This window comes from Rana temporaria, chromosome 9, assembly GCF_905171775.1.
Source record: "Rana temporaria chromosome 9, aRanTem1.1, whole genome shotgun sequence".
Classification (NCBI taxonomy): Eukaryota; Metazoa; Chordata; class Amphibia; order Anura; family Ranidae; genus Rana; species Rana temporaria.
Window position 1 is genome coordinate 80,526,004 of NC_053497.1, and position 18,307 is coordinate 80,544,310.

Sequence of the window (18,307 nt, forward strand, 5' to 3'; positions counted from 1 at the left end):
CTTGCTTAGCATGGTATTTGACTATTGTGGCCATTTGTGCTGCTCGGTAATAATTTACGAAGCTAGGATATCCTAGCCCTCCTGCTGACTTTGGCCGATGTAATATTTGTGGTTTGATCCTTGGCCTGGAGGTACCCCATACGAAGGATGAAACTCTCCTTTGTATTATCCTGAAGTAGTGGGCCGGTATGGATATAGGGAGCACTCTATAAAGGTATAGGAGCTTGGGTAGTAAGGTCATTTTCACAGCCGCGATTCTTCCAAACCAGGAAAGAGGGAGTAGGGCCCAGGATTTTAATAAAGTCGTCAAATGTTTCAGGAGGACTGGATAGTTATGCGCATAGAGATCTGAAATGTCTGCAGTCAAATGTATTCCCAGGTATGAAATGCTTCTAGTTGGCCACTCAAAAGGGAGGCCCACTTTTGCTGCCAACAGTTCCGTACTAGAAAGAGAAATGTTCAATGCCGAGCATTTCCTGGGGTTTATTGCCAAGCCTGATATGGACGCAAATTGGTGTAAGATTGGGAGTAAGTTTGGACCCGTTACTTGTGGAGAGGAGAGGAACAACAGTATATCGTCAGCATAGAGGCAAAGTTTGTGAGTAACGCCGCCCAACTCGATACCGAGTACTTTAGGATCCACTCTAATCTTTTGGGCTAAGGGTTCTATCAGGAGGGCGAATAATAATGGGGAAAGTGGGCAGCCTTGTCTGGTTCCCCTCTGTATATTAAAGGTTTCAGATTTGTAGCCCGCATATTTCACGTACGCTCTAGGGTTCTGGTATAATTGCAGGACCCAATTTGTAAAGTTGGGGCCAAAGCCCCATTTCTTCAGCGTAAATTCCATATATGACCATGAGACTGAGTCGAAGGCCTGCCTGACGTCTAGGGAAAGAAAGCAGGCTGGAATTTTCCTCTTTTTAGCTATATTTGCCAGTAAGCATGCCCTTCTGATATTGTCCCCTGCCTGCCTATTGGGCATGAAGCCCACTTGGTCACGGTGTATCAGGGTTCCTATGATTTTGTTCAATCTATTGGCTAAGATCTTACCTAGTAATTTTACGTCTGTGTTTATCATGGATATAGGGCGGTAATTGTCGCAGCAGGTGGAATCGGAGTGCGGTTTGGGAATCATGCAGATAGTGGCCGTGAGAGACTCTTGTCTAAAGGACCTCCGATTTAGTAGATCATTAAATGCTTCCACCATCATGGGAGAAAGTAGGTCTTTGTATGATCTATAATAACGGGCAGTGAACCCGTCCGGACCCGGTCTTTTATTTAATTTTAGTTCAGCGACAGCCTGTAGGACGTCTTCTTGCGTGATCGGTTCATCCATTAGAGCACTTTGAGACGTGTTTAGTTGTGGCAAATGTAAATCAGAAAAGAAGTCTTCCGTGTCCTGTTTGCTAAATGTGTTAGTTTCTGCGTACAGTTTTTTAAGGTGAGAGCTGAATTTTTGTACTATTTTGACTGGGTTACTAGAGATTATACCGTTTGCCGTTTTAAGTTGGATAGGCTTATATGCTTTGTTAATGGAGTTGAGCGACTTCGCAAGAAGAGTTCCTGATTTATTTGCGTTTTTGTAAAAAAAGTGCTTGGTCCGGAGTATCGCCCTGTCCGCCGAGTCCGAGAGGAATAGGTCATATTCCATACGAGCTTTATCTAGTCGGGCTTTTGCTTTAGGTGAGTGATCGAATTGGAAGGCCTCAAAGGCCAAATCGTGTTCTTTTTCTAATTTATAGGAAAGTTGCTTTCGTTCTCTTTTAAAAGTCCCAGCGTGCTTCTGTATTTTCCCTCTTAGCACTGGCTTGTGGGCTTCCCAAAGAGTTAACGGGGAGACGTCAGGGGTCTTATTTAATGTTATATATTCACTTAACTCTTGCTCAACTATAGTCCTGTACATGGGGTGTTTGAGAATTTTGTCTGGTAGATACCATGTTGGGTCCTGTTTTTTGGGGATTATGGAGGCTAATGTAGTGAGAACCGCGTTATGATCCGACCATGGAATAGGCACGATGTCGGAATCCAACACCTCTGGCAGCATGCCTATCGTCAGGAGTATGTGGTCTATGCGGCTGGACGACTTATGGGGGCTCGAATAGTACGTGTACTTGCGTTTAGTGGGGTTCGTTTCCCTCCAGGAGTCCACTAAATTATATTTAGCCAGCAAGGTGGATAGGGTTCTTTTGACTTGTTTCGCGGGGGAAAATGGTGTTTTATCCAAAAAAGGGAGAAGGACATGATTAGTGTCCCCACAAATAATAAGGGATCCGAATTTATGCGAGTTTATCACTTGCAGCAGATGCGACATGAATGGCAAGGGATTTAAATTTGGGGCATAATACGATACAATTGTTACCGCCTTATCCAAGATGTGGCCAGTCAGGATGTTGTAACGACCTTCAGGGTCTATGATTTCAGACTTAATTGTGAATGGCGTTGATCTATGAAAGGCTATGAGGGTGCCCCTTTTTTTGGAACTAGCTGATGCGGTAAAGACCTGTGGATAGGAGGCATGAAAGAATTTAGGGGTCGTACTGGGAGTGAAGTGCGTCTCCTGTAAACATATGATATGTGCTTTCTTAGCTTGGAAGTGTCTAAACGCCTTAACCCGTTTCTGTGGTATGTTGAGGCCCTGTACATTTAAGGTTAATACATTCAAAGGAGCCATGATAGCCAAACCATCTCAATGTTCTTACCTTGGTGTCCTGTACATCGATCTCCCGATCTAATCCATGCAGACTGAGGATAAGGGGGGGGGAGGGGGGGAGACCTAAAAACGAAAATTTCCAAAGAAAAAGACAGCACATTAAAATAAAATAAACATATGTGCATCAATACGTAGAACAAACTTGTAAGTCTGGTCCGTGAACGGGGGGGAGGTGCCCGGTCAGGGAGAATTGGGCCCACGTCAGACCCTCGCAAATAACTGCGGGGGTCAGAGGGGAGCCGTGTGTGGCGCATGTGGGTTCCGATCGAGGGAGACCCGCGTCCTAAAAATTTCCGGTAAGCATCCCTAATGGAAACCGTGAGTGCAACGTTATAGGAGATTCCGTGGAAAAGTAGGGGCTACTAGTCTATCTATGGAGGGTAATTTGCAAGTCAAGGTGATAAGGTGATAAAGGGGAGCATCAAGAAGTGTCTGTGTTTGAATAAAGGGTACTGGAGGAATCCTACATCAGAAACATTATGGTTGGGGCGATGGACTGATGCTATCGAACAGATGGCCTATTGTGAAGAATGGCCTAAGTGCCGGCATTCCCATTTACTGTTGGTATGCAAAGTGTTGTGGAAAAAGGATGATGGAGAATTGCTTTAGGTACATCTAGGGTACCAGGGTGGCTTGGCCACCCAGTAGGTGGGGTAGTGTGCCAATCACGCGGCAAAGGGATTAGGAGTTGCTGAGTGAATATGAGGCAAGATATATAGCCCCTGAGCCTGGAAAGTCTGGGGAGATTGATAATAAAGAGAAAAGGGAAAGCACTAACTCAATTAAAAATGATAATAAGGAGCTTCTGCTCTAATAAATTTGCTAACTTAGAAACTCATGAACTTCTACTTAAACTTGTAAACTCATTGAGTCATACAACCAAGGTTTGGGTGAAAGACTAGAAGTCTAAAGGTAGGTAAGACTGACTTGCTTGCAGAGCTCAGTCCATCGTGTCTTCTTGCTCCTGTGCTTGTTCCACAAATCTGCCTCTCTTATGTAATTGCTGGATGCCATTGTTGTGGTTCTGAAGCGGCGAGTTGTCCCGTGGCGAAGTGGAAGCTGATCTTCTGCGGGCTGCAGTTGCCGACGGAGGTCTGTCAATTATTTTGAAGTCCAGCAGGGCCTGTTGAAGCTGAGCTGGTGTTCTACACACAATTTTTGTGCCTTGACAGGTGAATCGCAGGGAGAAAGGGAAGCCCCATTGATATTTGATTTGGCGTTGCTGCAATTCGTATAGGAGGGGTCTCATTTCTCTCCTTTTGTTAATTGTCATTTGCGAAATGTCCGCAAAGATTTGATATTCATTCCCCTGAAAAGTTAGCTTGCTCTTCTCTCTGGTGGTCTGCAGAATCAGCTCCTTTGTTCGATAGAAATGAAATTTAGCTATGATGTCCCTAGGGGGACCATCAGCCTTCCTGGACGTTAGTGCTCGGTGAACTCTGTCCATTTCCAGCCTGTCAGCTGGTATCCCAGGTAATATTTCCTGACACAGTGCCAACATTGTACCATTTAGGTCAATGATAGATTCCGGTAGTCCCCTGAACCTCAAATTTGATCTCCTGGCTCTGTTTTCGAATTCCTCCAATCTATTTTGCAATATCAAGTTTTCCTCTTTTAAGGTGTCAATTTCAGATACACAGTCCTGAGTGTAAGCTTCTAAATCATCCATTTTAGTCTCAAGTACTTCTGTGCGGCCCCCAAGCTCCCTAATTTCTTTAGTCAGACTATTTGTTATCTGATCTGAAGTGGTCTGGAGCGCCTTGTGCAGCATCTTTTCAAATTGCCTCAGGAGACTTGTGGGTACCGCTGTGCTGTGACATATTGCTGTGGGGTTTGTCACATTGTCATCCTCCTCACTATCTGAGACAGTAGTATTGAGAGAAGCCATTTGTTTTGCGCTTTTAATGCTGGCCTTTTTCTGCTTCACTGAGGTAAATCCCTCAGAGGGGGCTGGTGCCTTTCTCTCTGAGGTGATTTTGAGATGCTGAGGAGACTGGGGATGCTGCGCGCTGCTGCTGTGAAGAAATTTCCCCTTTCCTCTCGTTCCTTTCAGCACCATAGCGTATAAAAATGTTCTCTCACCCTTCCTGAAGCTTTGCCCAGTATTCTGGGTGATTATGCCCACGGTGTTCCTCCGTTATTTGCGGGTCAATCTCTGTCACAGAGCGGAGCTCTAGCTCAGCATTGCCTACCCGCTAGGCTCCGCCCACCAGCCCGGAATACTTTTCCTAGTGTAACTCTGTAAAGTACTGCTTAAAGCAGAACTAACCCCTCCTATTTTGTTCATCTAATAAGGCTGCCATCTTATCCTCTTTAATCTGCAACTGCCATGGTGCTGAACATGTGATCAGTTATAACTTCAGCCATATGATGATCTGACAGTTTGATTGAAATCACAAACAAATGTGACATTTAGCATTCCTAGCATGCCAGAAAAGTAACAGTTTTTTTTTTAAAAACATTACATTGAAGGGTTTAATTCACTTTCAGCATTCTATCACCTAACTGTGGGCTAATAACATTGCAAGTAGGATAATTCTGTAAAAAGCTAACAATTTGTGAACAAAGTGAATCATTTAAACAAATGTAGATGAGTGCAGGTTATCCAACCATGTTTTTTGGCCCAGCCATTAGGTGCGAAATTCCAGATTATAGTATAATGAACATAAATACTTTATTCCTTTATGTGTCACTGTGAAGGCCCTACATGCCTTGCAGAGTATATAAACCATTTACTTTAGTCCCTGTCCAAGAAAAAGCTTACAGTATAAAAATAATAAAATCAGTTTCACAGTTTTGCAAATATATATACTGTACATTGGGGCCTATTAGGGTGGAGGGCAGTTGAAGTTAAATTGTATCTTAAAGCGGAGTTTAATCCAAAAGTGGAACTTCTGCTGATCTGCTTCCTCCCCCCTCTGGTGCCACATTTGGCACCTTTCCAGGGGAGGGGGAATGGGTACCTGTTTTTGACCAACTATCATTATACTGCGGCAGGTCGTGACGTTCCCGCGAACCATCGTCTCCGCTAGTCAGTCCCCTCCCCCTAAAGTTAGATCACACACGAGGGAACACAGTTAGCCCCTTGATATCCCCCTAGTGTTAACCACTTCCCTGCCAGTGACATTTACACAGTAATCGATGCATTTTTATAGCACTGATGGCTGTATAATTGTCGATGGTCCCAAAAATGTGTCAAAAATCTTCAATCTGTCCACCATAATGTCGCAGTCCCGATAAGAATTGATGATCACCACCATTAATAGTAAAAAAATAATAATAATAAAAATGCCATAAATCTTTCCCCTATTTTGTAGATGCTATAACTTTTACGCAAACAAATCAATATACGCTCATTGCAATTTGTATTACCAAAAATATGTTGAACAAATAATTAGATGTGGCAGTATTACATTTCAAACAACCTTATCAATTTAAATACTCTAATGATAGTCCTTTTGATTTTAAGGGACAGCAAACCCATACAGTTTTAAATTGGTTGTAAACCCCATTCATGAAAATTTACCTAGGCACATATATATGTAGTGTTTACTTATCTCTCTTCAAACCTCTAAGTGCCGTGTCCTTCTGATGCTTCATTCCTCTGTTATCAGCAGAGTCACTTCTGACAAGTTTTCAGACACAGGAGATAACAGCAGCTGAAAATTTGTGTCAGAGAGGGAGCTTAGAGGTAGATAAGCAGAGAGCTTTTCTATTCACAGTACAGCTCTGCAAGCTACTTTGTTCCTCTTTCTATGTGGAGTGGGGGTGTGTGCCTTTCCTCCAATCAGCTCTCACACAGTTTAAGCCCAGACTCCACACCCACTGCTGAATGAGGAAGAAAGATTTGTAACACAATCTGCACTTTTTAAAGAGGGTGGAAAGAGAAAGACAGCAGATATACATTTAAAACATATGTAGGGAGATTTGTTTTATCTCTTTGTATCATCTGAGGCTATTCACTTCACTGGTTATAGAAGAAGTTTTACAACCACTTTAGGCTACTTTCACACCAAGGGGGGTGTGGGCGGTAAAGCGCCGCTATTTTAAACTGCAATTTACCGTAATTTTAGTGGCTTTTTTGGCCACTAGCGGGGCACTTTGAACCACCGCTAGTGGCCAAAAAAGGGTTAAAAGCTTCAGCAGCGCTGACCATTGATTTCAATGGCAGGGGTGTTGTGGGAGCGGTGAATAGCCTTTTTTTTCTGTCCTGCAAGTGCACAGCTCCAGTGTGAAAACACTCAGGCTTTCACACTGGGGTGGCAGGGGAGGCCTTTTTCAGGCACTTTCAATGCGCTATTTTTAGCCCTTTAGTGCCTGAAAAACACCTCAGTGTGAAAGTAGCCTTATTTTTTTTTACTTATAATAGACAGTTGCCCAAGTCTAGGTAAATTGGCTCAGGTATTTTTTAGCCATTCTATGATGATAAGCAGATATTGACAGAGTCATACCCTGTAAGCCGTTACATTATTAACCATATTCCCACACACATGTCTGTGGAAAATAGGGATTCTCCAGTTAATGCTAAGTATAGAAAAAATATTTATTATAAATTTACAGACTTTTAATGATACTCTCATGTATGGAGACAGTAATGTACTATTGCTAAGTAGCCTATGGAAATAATATAAAAACAGCTTACATTTGTTTGCACTAAAAGTCAATTCCCGATTGATTATTATGTGCTACTGCTCTTTGTTTCATTTTATAAATGCAGGGCTCTGACATTTGACGATTTCATTGAAAATGGAGAATGATCAATTTTACAAGCATTTTTCATTTCTATTTGTGTAGTTATGACTGTCCAGGATATGATCTTTATAGCCGATGGGAATGGTCAAATAGTGCTTGTTATTGGTGTATCCAACTTCAGCTGCCTGTTAAGTGTCTGCATAGATGTTATATTTAACAAGGGTTTCTTTATGAAAGCTGGAGAGTGCAAAATGTGGTTCAGCTCTGCATAGTTTTGTCAAAGCTTAATTGAACAAGCTGATTGGCTACCACATTTTGCACTCTGGTTTTATAAAATCAACCCCACTGTGTCTACAACAGTGCAGCTCCGAGACTTTTTGGGACTGTTTTTTTCTTATGGATTTCAGTTGCAGCCCCCCCCCCATGGAAAATTATTGGCCAGAAAACCATCCACTGAGTGCCCTTCTCATGTACATGCTTGACTCTTAGGGGAGATTTACCAAAGTTGGTGCACACTGAATCTGGTGCAGCTGTGAATAGTAACCAATCAGCTTCTAGGTTTTATTGTTATTTTGGGAACCCCTTTACTATTTCTTACTGTTGCTGACAACCAACAAGGGGCATCAATCTAGAACATCGCCATACACACACCAATATCTACACTGTTCAATCCTCATCGTCATATACACCCCAATATCCACACAACAGATATCTGCTACACACTGGAATTCTGCAATGAGTGATAAGAGATAATATTGCAACATCCAGAGCCCAGAGAAGCAGCTGGGACCCCCTAGAGAAGAAGACAGGATCCTGTGGAAAAGAAGTTGAGACCCCTCCAGTGCCTGCTCACCTTTCCCCTGGAAGCAACAGCAGCAGCATCGCTCATAAATCCAGTGCGGGGAGCAGATATGGGGGTCACTTCCACTCTTCTTTATTTTTTAAATCCTAGCATGACCGAGGCACAGCGGGGGCACCAGAGACCGAGAGACGCACTTAGTGTGCAAAGCTCCGCTCAGACCGTGTGTGCCACCGGCGTCACTTCCGGTTTATCACTGGCACAGATAAATCAGAAGTGACGTTGTAACTCAGATGCAAAGCACTATCCTAGTCATAGGGCGGTGCGTTGCCAATCAAACAACAGCGGGCAGGCACAGCACAAATTATATGAATGGGAGCAATACGGCGCAATCAATTGCGCCACGGGGAGGGCTAAAACAGGCAAATGAAGCGTCTCGTCTGCAATCACAGGATTGCACAGACATCACGCTACCCACGGGGCACTGTGCTCGGCGCCCGAGCACAGTGCACATAGTGCAAGGACTTTTTAAAGGGCCCAGTTTTTTTGTGACTGCCTTTGTAGGGGGGTGGCGCCCATGCGCCCCCTATGGACGGACCGCCACTGAGGGCGATCCTGCCTTCACTCAAGGCTCCCGCGCGCATTCGCAGAGTGACGTCATCACGGCTTCGGCCAATCACAGTGCCGGTGCCGCGATACCTGGAAGTAACTCGGGTTTCAATGGTGGCAACAGAGGTGAGGAACGAGAGTCGCTTCGGGGGCTTCGATCTCAGGTAAGTAATTCATAATGAGCTAGTATGCTATGCATACTAGCTCATTATGCCTTTCTCTTGCAGGGTTTTTTTTTTTTTTTTAAGAAATGCTTTAGAGGGTTTACTTCCTCTTTAACATTCCTCATCTAAATAAGAAATTCAAATTTTTCTTAAAAATCTTTATTAAATTAATACTTTACACGTATTTAAGTATAGAAAAAATGTAAATGTGATTTGTTATCAAGGTAAAAGCTGCAGCTAATAAGACATTTCTGGTTCCTGTATGTAGTTTGTATTCTTGTTATTACACTATTACACAATTCTAAGATCAAGTGACAGTAAAAATTAGCATTTATTGCTTAACCTTTAATTTCATTTAATACAGAACTCATCCAAATCTTCACAAGCGCCATCTCCATGGGGAGGCAATGGGAAGTAAGTGGATTTTTTTCCTTCTAAGTGGTCGTTCATAAAACTGAATTATTACTGAGTAAAATACAACATTGATGGTGGAGGAATGAAGGTCAGCTCTCAGGTTATAGAAAAATATATCAGAAAGTCAAAGTCAACCACCCAAAATGTCTGAAAAGTTAATGCAGGGTTGCTTTAAAATTCTTGAACAATTTGGTCCTTAAACCAAATGATAGTCATAAAACCACTGTTAATTAGATAGCAAGTACTGTGTCATTTCAGAAAGTCAAAGTAAAGTTAACCTCCATAGCAGTGATTTTTTTAGCGATTGGTTCTGTAATGAAAGAACAATGAATAATTCATTGATATACGGACAGTGCTATGAAATAAAACGAAACCTAAATTGTGGTTAAAATATGAAGATGCTTAATAAGCCAGTTATCAAATTAATCAATCTTTATTTTAATGATGATATACCCATGCTTTAAACATAATCTGTAAAATTAATAGAATGCAATTATGTTCTGGTGGGTAATAATGAACAAAAGGAAGCTCAACTAGGGCAGCTCTGGTGCAAAATATATTGAAAAGTGCCCTAATTTCCATTGTTGAATAATACATTGTAACTAGGGAACAAGTGTAAAGTTGTAACATTATTTGTTGTCTCCTGTTGTAAAATCAATATGTTAAAAAGAGGACCCAGTAAATACATTTAAAACTTGAGAAATTATTTTAATAGTGTATGTGTCACTTAAAAAAAAAATATGCTGCCAACAAGTATAAAGTATTTGCATCTAGAGGTACTTAGATAAACCTACAGCTGCTTTATTGCCCCTTCTAGCTGGTAAAGTTCCAACACTTCTTGGTATCATCACAACCTCTTTTTCCTGCTTCCCTGCATATCTATTGGCCCATCACAATGTTGGGCTGACTCACTGACCAAATGGACTGTGTGGGAGTGTTACTAGAAGGAAGCTCCTTGCCGGTTAAAGCGGATCAAATTTTTTTATTTTTTTTTCTCCTGCAAGGCAAAAGTCATAATGAGCTAATATGCACCGCATATTAGCTCATTATGAAATACTTTCCTCGGAACAAGGTGTGTAGAACTTACCTGGTCCACGCCGAGCGAGATATCATCTTGACTCGGCGTGCCTTCCAGATATCGCCGCTCCAGCGCTGTGATTGGCTGGAGCGGCGATGACGTCACTCCCGCGCATGCGCACAGGAGATTTAAATTCGGCAAGGTCCGGCGGCTGACGGTCCTTTCGCCGTAGATCCCCCCTGCGCATGCGCCGCTGCAATCAGCGGTGCATTGCGAGGGGAATATCTCCTAAACCGTGCAGGTTTAGGAGATATTCTCCTTACCTACAGGTAAGCCTTGTTCTAGGCTTACCTGTAGGTAAAAGTAAAAAAAGTGGGTTTACAACCACTTTAAGTACAGCCTGTGATTCAGGTGTATAGGGAGAAATTAAAGTAGTTGTAAACCCACTTTTTGGACTTCTACTTATAGGTAATCCTAGAATAAGGCTTACCTATAGGTAGTGGAAATATCTCCAAAAAAAAGTGCGCCGTTTAGGAGATATTTCACTTGAAGTCCACCGAAAATTCCAACGCGCGGGGAAGAAACTAAACTAAGTGCTGTTTCTTCCCGTTTCTTCCCTGAGCCTGTGCCGTTTCTTCCCTAGCCTGTGCCATTAATCGCGGCTCCCGTGCGCATGCGCATGCACGGGAGTGACGTCACGCGGCTCTGGCGAATCACAGAGCCGGAGTCCGCAGCCCGGGAGCAAGAGGGGCCAGAAGATGGACGCTACACTGGGGACATCGCTGGATTCTTTTGCAGGTAAGTGGCACATAATGGGCTAGTATGCAATTTCATTTGCAGGCTTTGTAGCGAGCAAAAGAGGAAGTAAAACCCATCAGGGTTTACTTCCTCTGTAATGCTGCTGGAGGTATGTGCACCTAATCTGCATTTTATACCTGCTAGATAGGGAGACTAAAAAGTATTCAGCTTTCGGTTAAGAGTAAGTGACATTGCCATTCTGAAAACCTTTTTACCTAAATTGTTTGATTTACATATTTGTGCAAGATATTTTAAAGTGGTTGTAAACCTCTGAAATGAAAAAAAAATGAACAATACATCCTGCAATGTGTTTACTAGCCTTATTCCATAGCACTTCATGTGATTTCTAGACTTTCTCTTCTCCCTCTGCTATCTTCACTTTGATCATTTATCCCAACAAAGCGCAATGCTAGAAGACAGCCCTGCACCCCCTCCAGCACACAGCTGGTCATAGCCTCTCTATGAGACTGTGTAGATGTGTATACTTTCCTACTAATATTCCAGAAAGGGTAATGGGATCTAAAATATACTACCGGTAATAAATACATCAACATAGAAATTATGTTTTAAAAAATGCTTATTTTTATTGTATACGGGTGGACATCTACTGTTCCTAAAATTACACAAATATAGTGTAGCTTAAAATAATAATTATAAGCCACACTATATTGGTGTAATTTTAGGGACAGTAAATGAGAACTTGAATACATGAAATATAACCTTTTTTTAAAATATTTTTTTTTGATGTATTCATTCCTGGTGGTGTATTTAAAGTCCTGTTACCCCATTTGGAATTTTGGTCTGTACACATGTAAGGGTGATACCTCTATGGAAATAAACTTTACTTAGATATATATTATAACCTACACCACAATTTTACTGGGTGTATGCTTTCCCTCCATTCAGGTCTCAGATTACACTCAGCTCTCCTTTCTGTGCTGTGCAGTGTGTGACATCAGAGCTTTTTTCCTTGCCTGCTGAAGCTCAGAAATTCTGTGTAAACTGTATACTTTGAAATGCTTTAAAGAAGAGGAAGCTGTAGATAGAAAGGTACAACTTATATAAAAGGATTTGTGTTATCTCTGTGTATCACAGAGTAACTTCAGTGGGTATATGTAAGGCTTTACAATCACTTTAAATGTTGCCTGAATGGAGAGAGTAGCTAGATGATTGTGGGGTTATACTAGGTACCCAGCAAACTAGAAGTTTCCTACTCCCAGTAGGCAATGTGACCCTACACTTTAATAACATGCATCTTGCCTGGTATGTAGGTAGCCATGTCCTAAATGTGGCAGCTTCAGTGTTCTCCTTCTGGACAAGCATAGGAATTGTTTTTGATCCTTTTTATTTGATAACTGCAAATCAGTCATTACTTTTCATCCACACTACATGGTTTAATAATATCAATAAAGCCCAGTTCTGTGCAGTCTAGCTATAGAAATATAGGGGCAGATCCACAGAGCGATTACGCCGGTGTATCTACTGATACGCCGGCGTACTTTCAAATTACCCGCGTCGTATCTCTGTTTTGAATCCTCAAAACAAGATACAACGGCATCTGGGTTAGATCCGACAGGTGTATGTCTTCGTACGCCTTCGGATCTAAGATGCAATTCTTCGGCGTCCGCTGGGTGGCGTTCATGTCGTTTTCCGCGTCGACTATGCAAATTAGCTATTTCCGACGATCCACAAACGTACGAGCGCCCGTCGCATTTTTTTACGTCGTCTCTAGTCGGCTTTTTTCGGCGTATAGTTAAAGCTGCTATTCTGTGGCGTATAGTTAGATTTGCTATGTTAAGTATGGCCGTCGTTCCCGCGTTTAATTTGAATTTTTTTTATTTTTGCGTAAGTCGTTCGTGAATAGGGATGAACGTAATTCACGTCTATGTTAAAAAAAAATGACGTCTTTGCGACGTCATTTAGCGCAATGCACAGCGGGAAATTTAGGGATGGCGCATGCGCAGTTCGTTCGGCGTGGGGACGCGCTTAATTTAAATGAACACGCCCCCTAATCGCCAATTTGAATTGCGCGCCGTTACGCTGCTTGAGATAAACTACGCCGCCGTAACTTACGGCGCAAAATGTTTGAGGATTCAAACTAAAGCCAGGTAAGGTACGGCGGCGTAGCGTATCTCATATACGATGCACCGGGGCAGATCTTTGTGGATCTGCCCCATAATGTGTTTGCTAACACTGTGGTGAAAATGATCCATATCTGGCAAAGATGGGTTTTTAACCTTTGCAGGTTACATAAAACAGTTGTAGGATCATGTATCAAAAACCACCTAGTTCACTTACATAAAAATCTAAAACTTACAAAACGAATGTTTCAGTCCAACTGGAGTTATTCTATGCTAAGTGAGCTCCCAGTAAGTACAACATGAAAGGGTAAATCAGACTATGAGGGCTTGGTCTGCATACTAAATGCAGAACTGTATTGACAGGATAGGGAAGTAATTAGGAGTAACAGAATATGGAGATAGTTAGATTAGCTTACAGTGATGGAGAGAGTCTTAAGCCCTGTACACACGGGCAAGAATCTCATCAGGAAAAAAATTATTTGGCAAGAATCTCTTGCCGCCCGAGTGTACAGACTCTCATTTCAAAAGAACCGCGGTTCTCTTGAAAGGAAAGAACGTGGTGACGTCATCGCGTGCGACAAACATGCGCTCGTCACATTCGATGCCGTCGCCGCCATCTTGCTGCACCCTACCTATGCCTAGGAAGCTACCGCGCATGCGTCAAAGACATTTCGAGCATGCGCGGGTTTCCACAGCAACAGGTTTCTTGGCAAGAAAACTGCAGAGAATCTCACCACGAGAAAAATATTTTTCTCGTCGAGATTCTGGGCAGATTTCCAGACGAGAAACCTGAAAGCCTCGTACACACGCTCGGTTTACTCGGTTTTTGCCGAGAAAAATGAGCGTGTGTAAAAGGCCTAAATCTATGTAACCAATGTGGAATGTTCAGTAGTAGTCCAAAAGTATTTAGCCACTTCCACACCAGGCCTATTCTGTCACTCCTCTATTATATGTAAAACGCATATTTTTTTTTTGCTAGAAAATTACTCAGAACCCCCAAACATTATATATGTTTTTTTTAGCAGAGCCCCTAGGGAATAAAATGGTGGTCGTTTTTATGTCACAAGGTATTTTATACGCGTTTAAAAAAAAATGTTTTGTGAATAAAAAAAAAACGAAAGTTAGCCCAATTTTTTTATATAATGTGAAAGATGATGTTACTCTGAGTAAATAGATACCTAACATGTCATGGTTTAAAATTGCGTCAAACTTCAGTCCCTAAAAATCTCCAAGAGCGACGCTTTAAAAATGTTTACAGGTTACTATTTTAGAGTTACAGAGGAGGTCTTGGGGTAGAAGTGTTGCTTTCACTCTAACGTTCGTAGCAATACCTCACATGTGTGGTTTGACAAATGTGGTCATTACGTTCTGGACAATTTTTTTTTTTTTATTGTTTATTTTATTTCTATTTTTATAGTTTCACAGGGAAAAAAACGAAACAACCAATTTTGGCTTTTCAGCCAATTACACAGTAGTACCGGGCCAGACGTGACGTCATAATGTCGTGCCCGGGCCTCCAAAAGTCATAGAGACTGCTGGGGACCATGGGCGCTTAAAATCGTTTTTTTTTATTGTTTATTCTATTTATTTATTTATTTTACACTTTCTTTTTAACCACTTCAATACAGGGCACCCCCCCCCCCTTACTGCCCAAGCCTGTCGCTTTTTAAATGACAATTGCGCGGTCATGCTACACTGTACCCAAACAACACTTTTATTATTTTGTTCCCACAAATAGAGCTTTCTTTTGGTGATATTTGATCACTTCTGAGATTTTTTTTGGCTAAACAAATAAAAAAAGACCGAAAACTTTGTAAATAAGTAAGCTTTCTCCTTCACTGATGGGCAATGATGAGGCTGCACTGATGGGCAATGATAAAGTGGCACTGATGGGCACTGGTGAGGTGGCACTAATGAGGTGGCACAACAATGGCTACTAATAAAGGGGCACTGATGGGTACTGATAGGCGACACTGATGGGCACTCATAGGTGGCGCTGATATGCAGCACTGATAGGCATTGATAGGTGGTACTGATGGGCACTGGTGAGGTGGCACAACAATGGGCACTAATAATGGGCACTAATACTGATGGGCACGCATAGGTGGCACTGATATGCAACACTGATGGGCACTGAAAAGCGGCACCAATGAACACTGATAGGCGGCACTGATGGGCACTGATAGATGGCACTGATAGGTGGCACTGATGAACACTGATGGGTGGCACTGATGTACACTAATAGATGGCATTAATGGGCATCACTGATTGGCAGGCGCTGGCAGGCATTAGTGATGGTCACTGATTGGAATCAATTGTGGGCACTAATTGGCATCAATTATGTGCACCGATTGGCATCCCTGGTGGCCATGGGTGGTATACCTGGTGATCATAAGTGGTGGGCATCCCTGGTGGCCACACCTGGTGGTCCTGGTGGTGTCCCTGGTGGTCCTGGGCATCCTCGGGGGGCCTGCACTGATAATCAACCAATCAATCACCACCCTTGTCAGGGGAGCTGATAAATGTCTTTTCCTGTTTACACCATGATCAGCTGTGATTAAACACAGTTGATCACCTGGTAAAGAGTCTCTGTCAGATCATACAAGCGAGCTGGTAGAAGCACCAGCAAGGTATACCTAATAAAGTGGCTGGTGAGTGTATATACAGTATATATATATATATATATATATATATATATATATATATATATATATACACACAACCACAACATCTTTGATGAGGGCATGCTAACATTTTTTTGTCACATTGCAATAGAGTCCGAATATTTGCCTGGAGATGGGCTTTAAAGACAACCTGATATTACTAGAAGATTTTTCATCAGTTTCAAGTAACGGCCAATTGGACGCATGTGGCAGACATGTGCATAGATTAAAAACTAGCTCAAGCCGTTCAGCTGCAGCATAAAAGTGAGACACAGAGAGTGCCTTGGCTTTCTTCAGGGAGTTGAATTATCAAGTATAATTTAGAAGCAGTTTCTACACTGCTGACATCCCGCTGTCTATGTGTATGAGAGCGAAGGCCTGTTCATATCCAGCAGGTTTCTGGCACCAGGTGATTGCTAATCACCTCATATGGAATTAAGCGCCTCTCTGTAATCAGTATTAGTTCTGCACCAAATACACGCCTTTCATTTTTTTTTTCTTTTCTTTTTTTTGCTAAACACTATGGAAAGACTCATCTGTAATTACAAACAATTTCCCATACCATTTCCGAAGGAATTGTATAGAAATGTTTGTAATTCTTGCTTGCTTTCTGCTGACAATAAGACGCAGCAGGGGCCTTTTATGAGTCGCACGATGACGGTCACGCTGGCTGTGTTTGGAGGAAATTGCCATTGTGGTTTTCCCAAAATGCTAAAATAATAGGTTTTGTATTATCTGTTGAGATCTTTTTTTTTCCTGGCTACCAGTAGCACTGATAGAATTTGGCAGCAGGTAGAAATTCATAATAACTATCAGAAATCCAGAGGTCTAATGTTGTCTCTCTTTAAAATAGAACAACCAGAATAAAGGAAAAAAAATAACCCCTTTTCTTTTTTATTTCACCTTTATCAACTGCGATTAAAAATAAAATGCTAAAGCTTTTAGTATGTGAATCATCTGAACACAGCTTTAGAATTTGAAGGGAAACCAGCAGCCTTTTCATAACATTACTGAAAAGAGGCACCTTGCTGGAATGTATAATACATGTTTGTTTTGGTTCTGATTTAAAAAAAAAAAAAAAAAAGAAAAAGACATAAAGGATTTCAAGTGTTCATTTGGTTACTCACATGGATGCTGTTTGAAGCTTTTGCTTCAGTAGTGTGCTTTAGTATTATTATTAGATTTTAGAAGAAAATGTTCTAAAATGTTTTGATGAAATCAAGAAATGTGGTCAAGTTAATATACTAATATCTGTACTATAATATATATATATACCGTATTTATCGGGGGTATAGCGCGCTCCCGCGTATAGCGCGCACCCCCTAAAGTTGCCCGAATTCCTGTGGAAAAAAATATGTTTTGTACTTACAGTTTTGGTGTCTTGCACGGCGTCCATCGGCGGCCTCGTCGGGTCCGGCGTCCGTCTGCGGCTTCGGGTGTCCTCTTCGTCGGGTCCGGCGTCCTTCTGCGGCTTCCTCGCGTCCTCCCCGCTCGTTTTCTGCGCCGAGTTTGAATACTGCGCCGACATATACTGAGCGCAGTACACTCGTGTATCGTCGGGCAGGCTCGGCAACTCTCTCGCTGACGTCCTGTACGCTCAGGACGTCAGCGCGAGAGGCGCCGAGACTGCCCGAAGATACACGAGTGTACTGCGCTCGGTATATGCTGGTGCAGTATTCAAACTCGTGGCGGGAAAGCGGGTATCGGCGTATATCGCGCACCCACGATTTTGCCCTGATTTTCAGGGCAAAATAGTGCGCAGTATACGCCGATAAATACGGTAGTTGTGCTCAAAAGTTTAAATAACATGGCATAAATTGTAAAAATGTTGGCATTAATATTTAAAATATGACTGATCATGCCAAAAAGCTGTCTTTTATTTAAGGATAGCAATCACATAAAGACATTTATTATCACATAGGTTTTTTTTTGATTATTTTTAAATCATGATGATAAACAGAAATCACCCAAATGGCCCTGATAAAACGTTTACATACCCTGGAATGTTTGGCCTTGGTACAGTCACAGAAGGTTGGCACACATAGATTAAGCTATTAAAGGTTAATTTCCCACATTCATGGCTTTTTAAATCACAATCAGTATCTGTGTATAGTCAATGAGTTTGTTGGCTCTCAGGCCTTTTACACATGAGATATTTTTTTGCCGAGGAAACTGGTCGTGTGTACATTTTCGTCAAGCACGAGATGACTGCGGGACTGGGCGTTCCTATCCTTCGGTTCGATGATTGACGGCTTGTGAAACAGGTCCCCTGTCGCACAACGCGCGTCACCAGATTCCCGGAGATAGCCGAGCTGTGAGTCGGCACTATACGGTGCCTGCGCCCGCCGTGTAGAGCTGA

General features: G+C 42.2%; 1 protein-coding gene across 1 annotated transcript in view; it reads left to right on the forward strand.

The window, feature by feature from the left end:
* The window catches only part of AFF2 (AF4/FMR2 family member 2), a 647,635-nt gene that overhangs the window by 617,244 nt on the left and 12,084 nt on the right, over positions 1-18,307 (forward strand). The window contains exon 19 of the mRNA XM_040323795.1: positions 9,339-9,388. Coding sequence (XP_040179729.1) covers positions 9,339-9,388 — 50 coding nt within the window. The remainder of the gene's footprint in view (positions 1-9,338; positions 9,389-18,307) is intronic.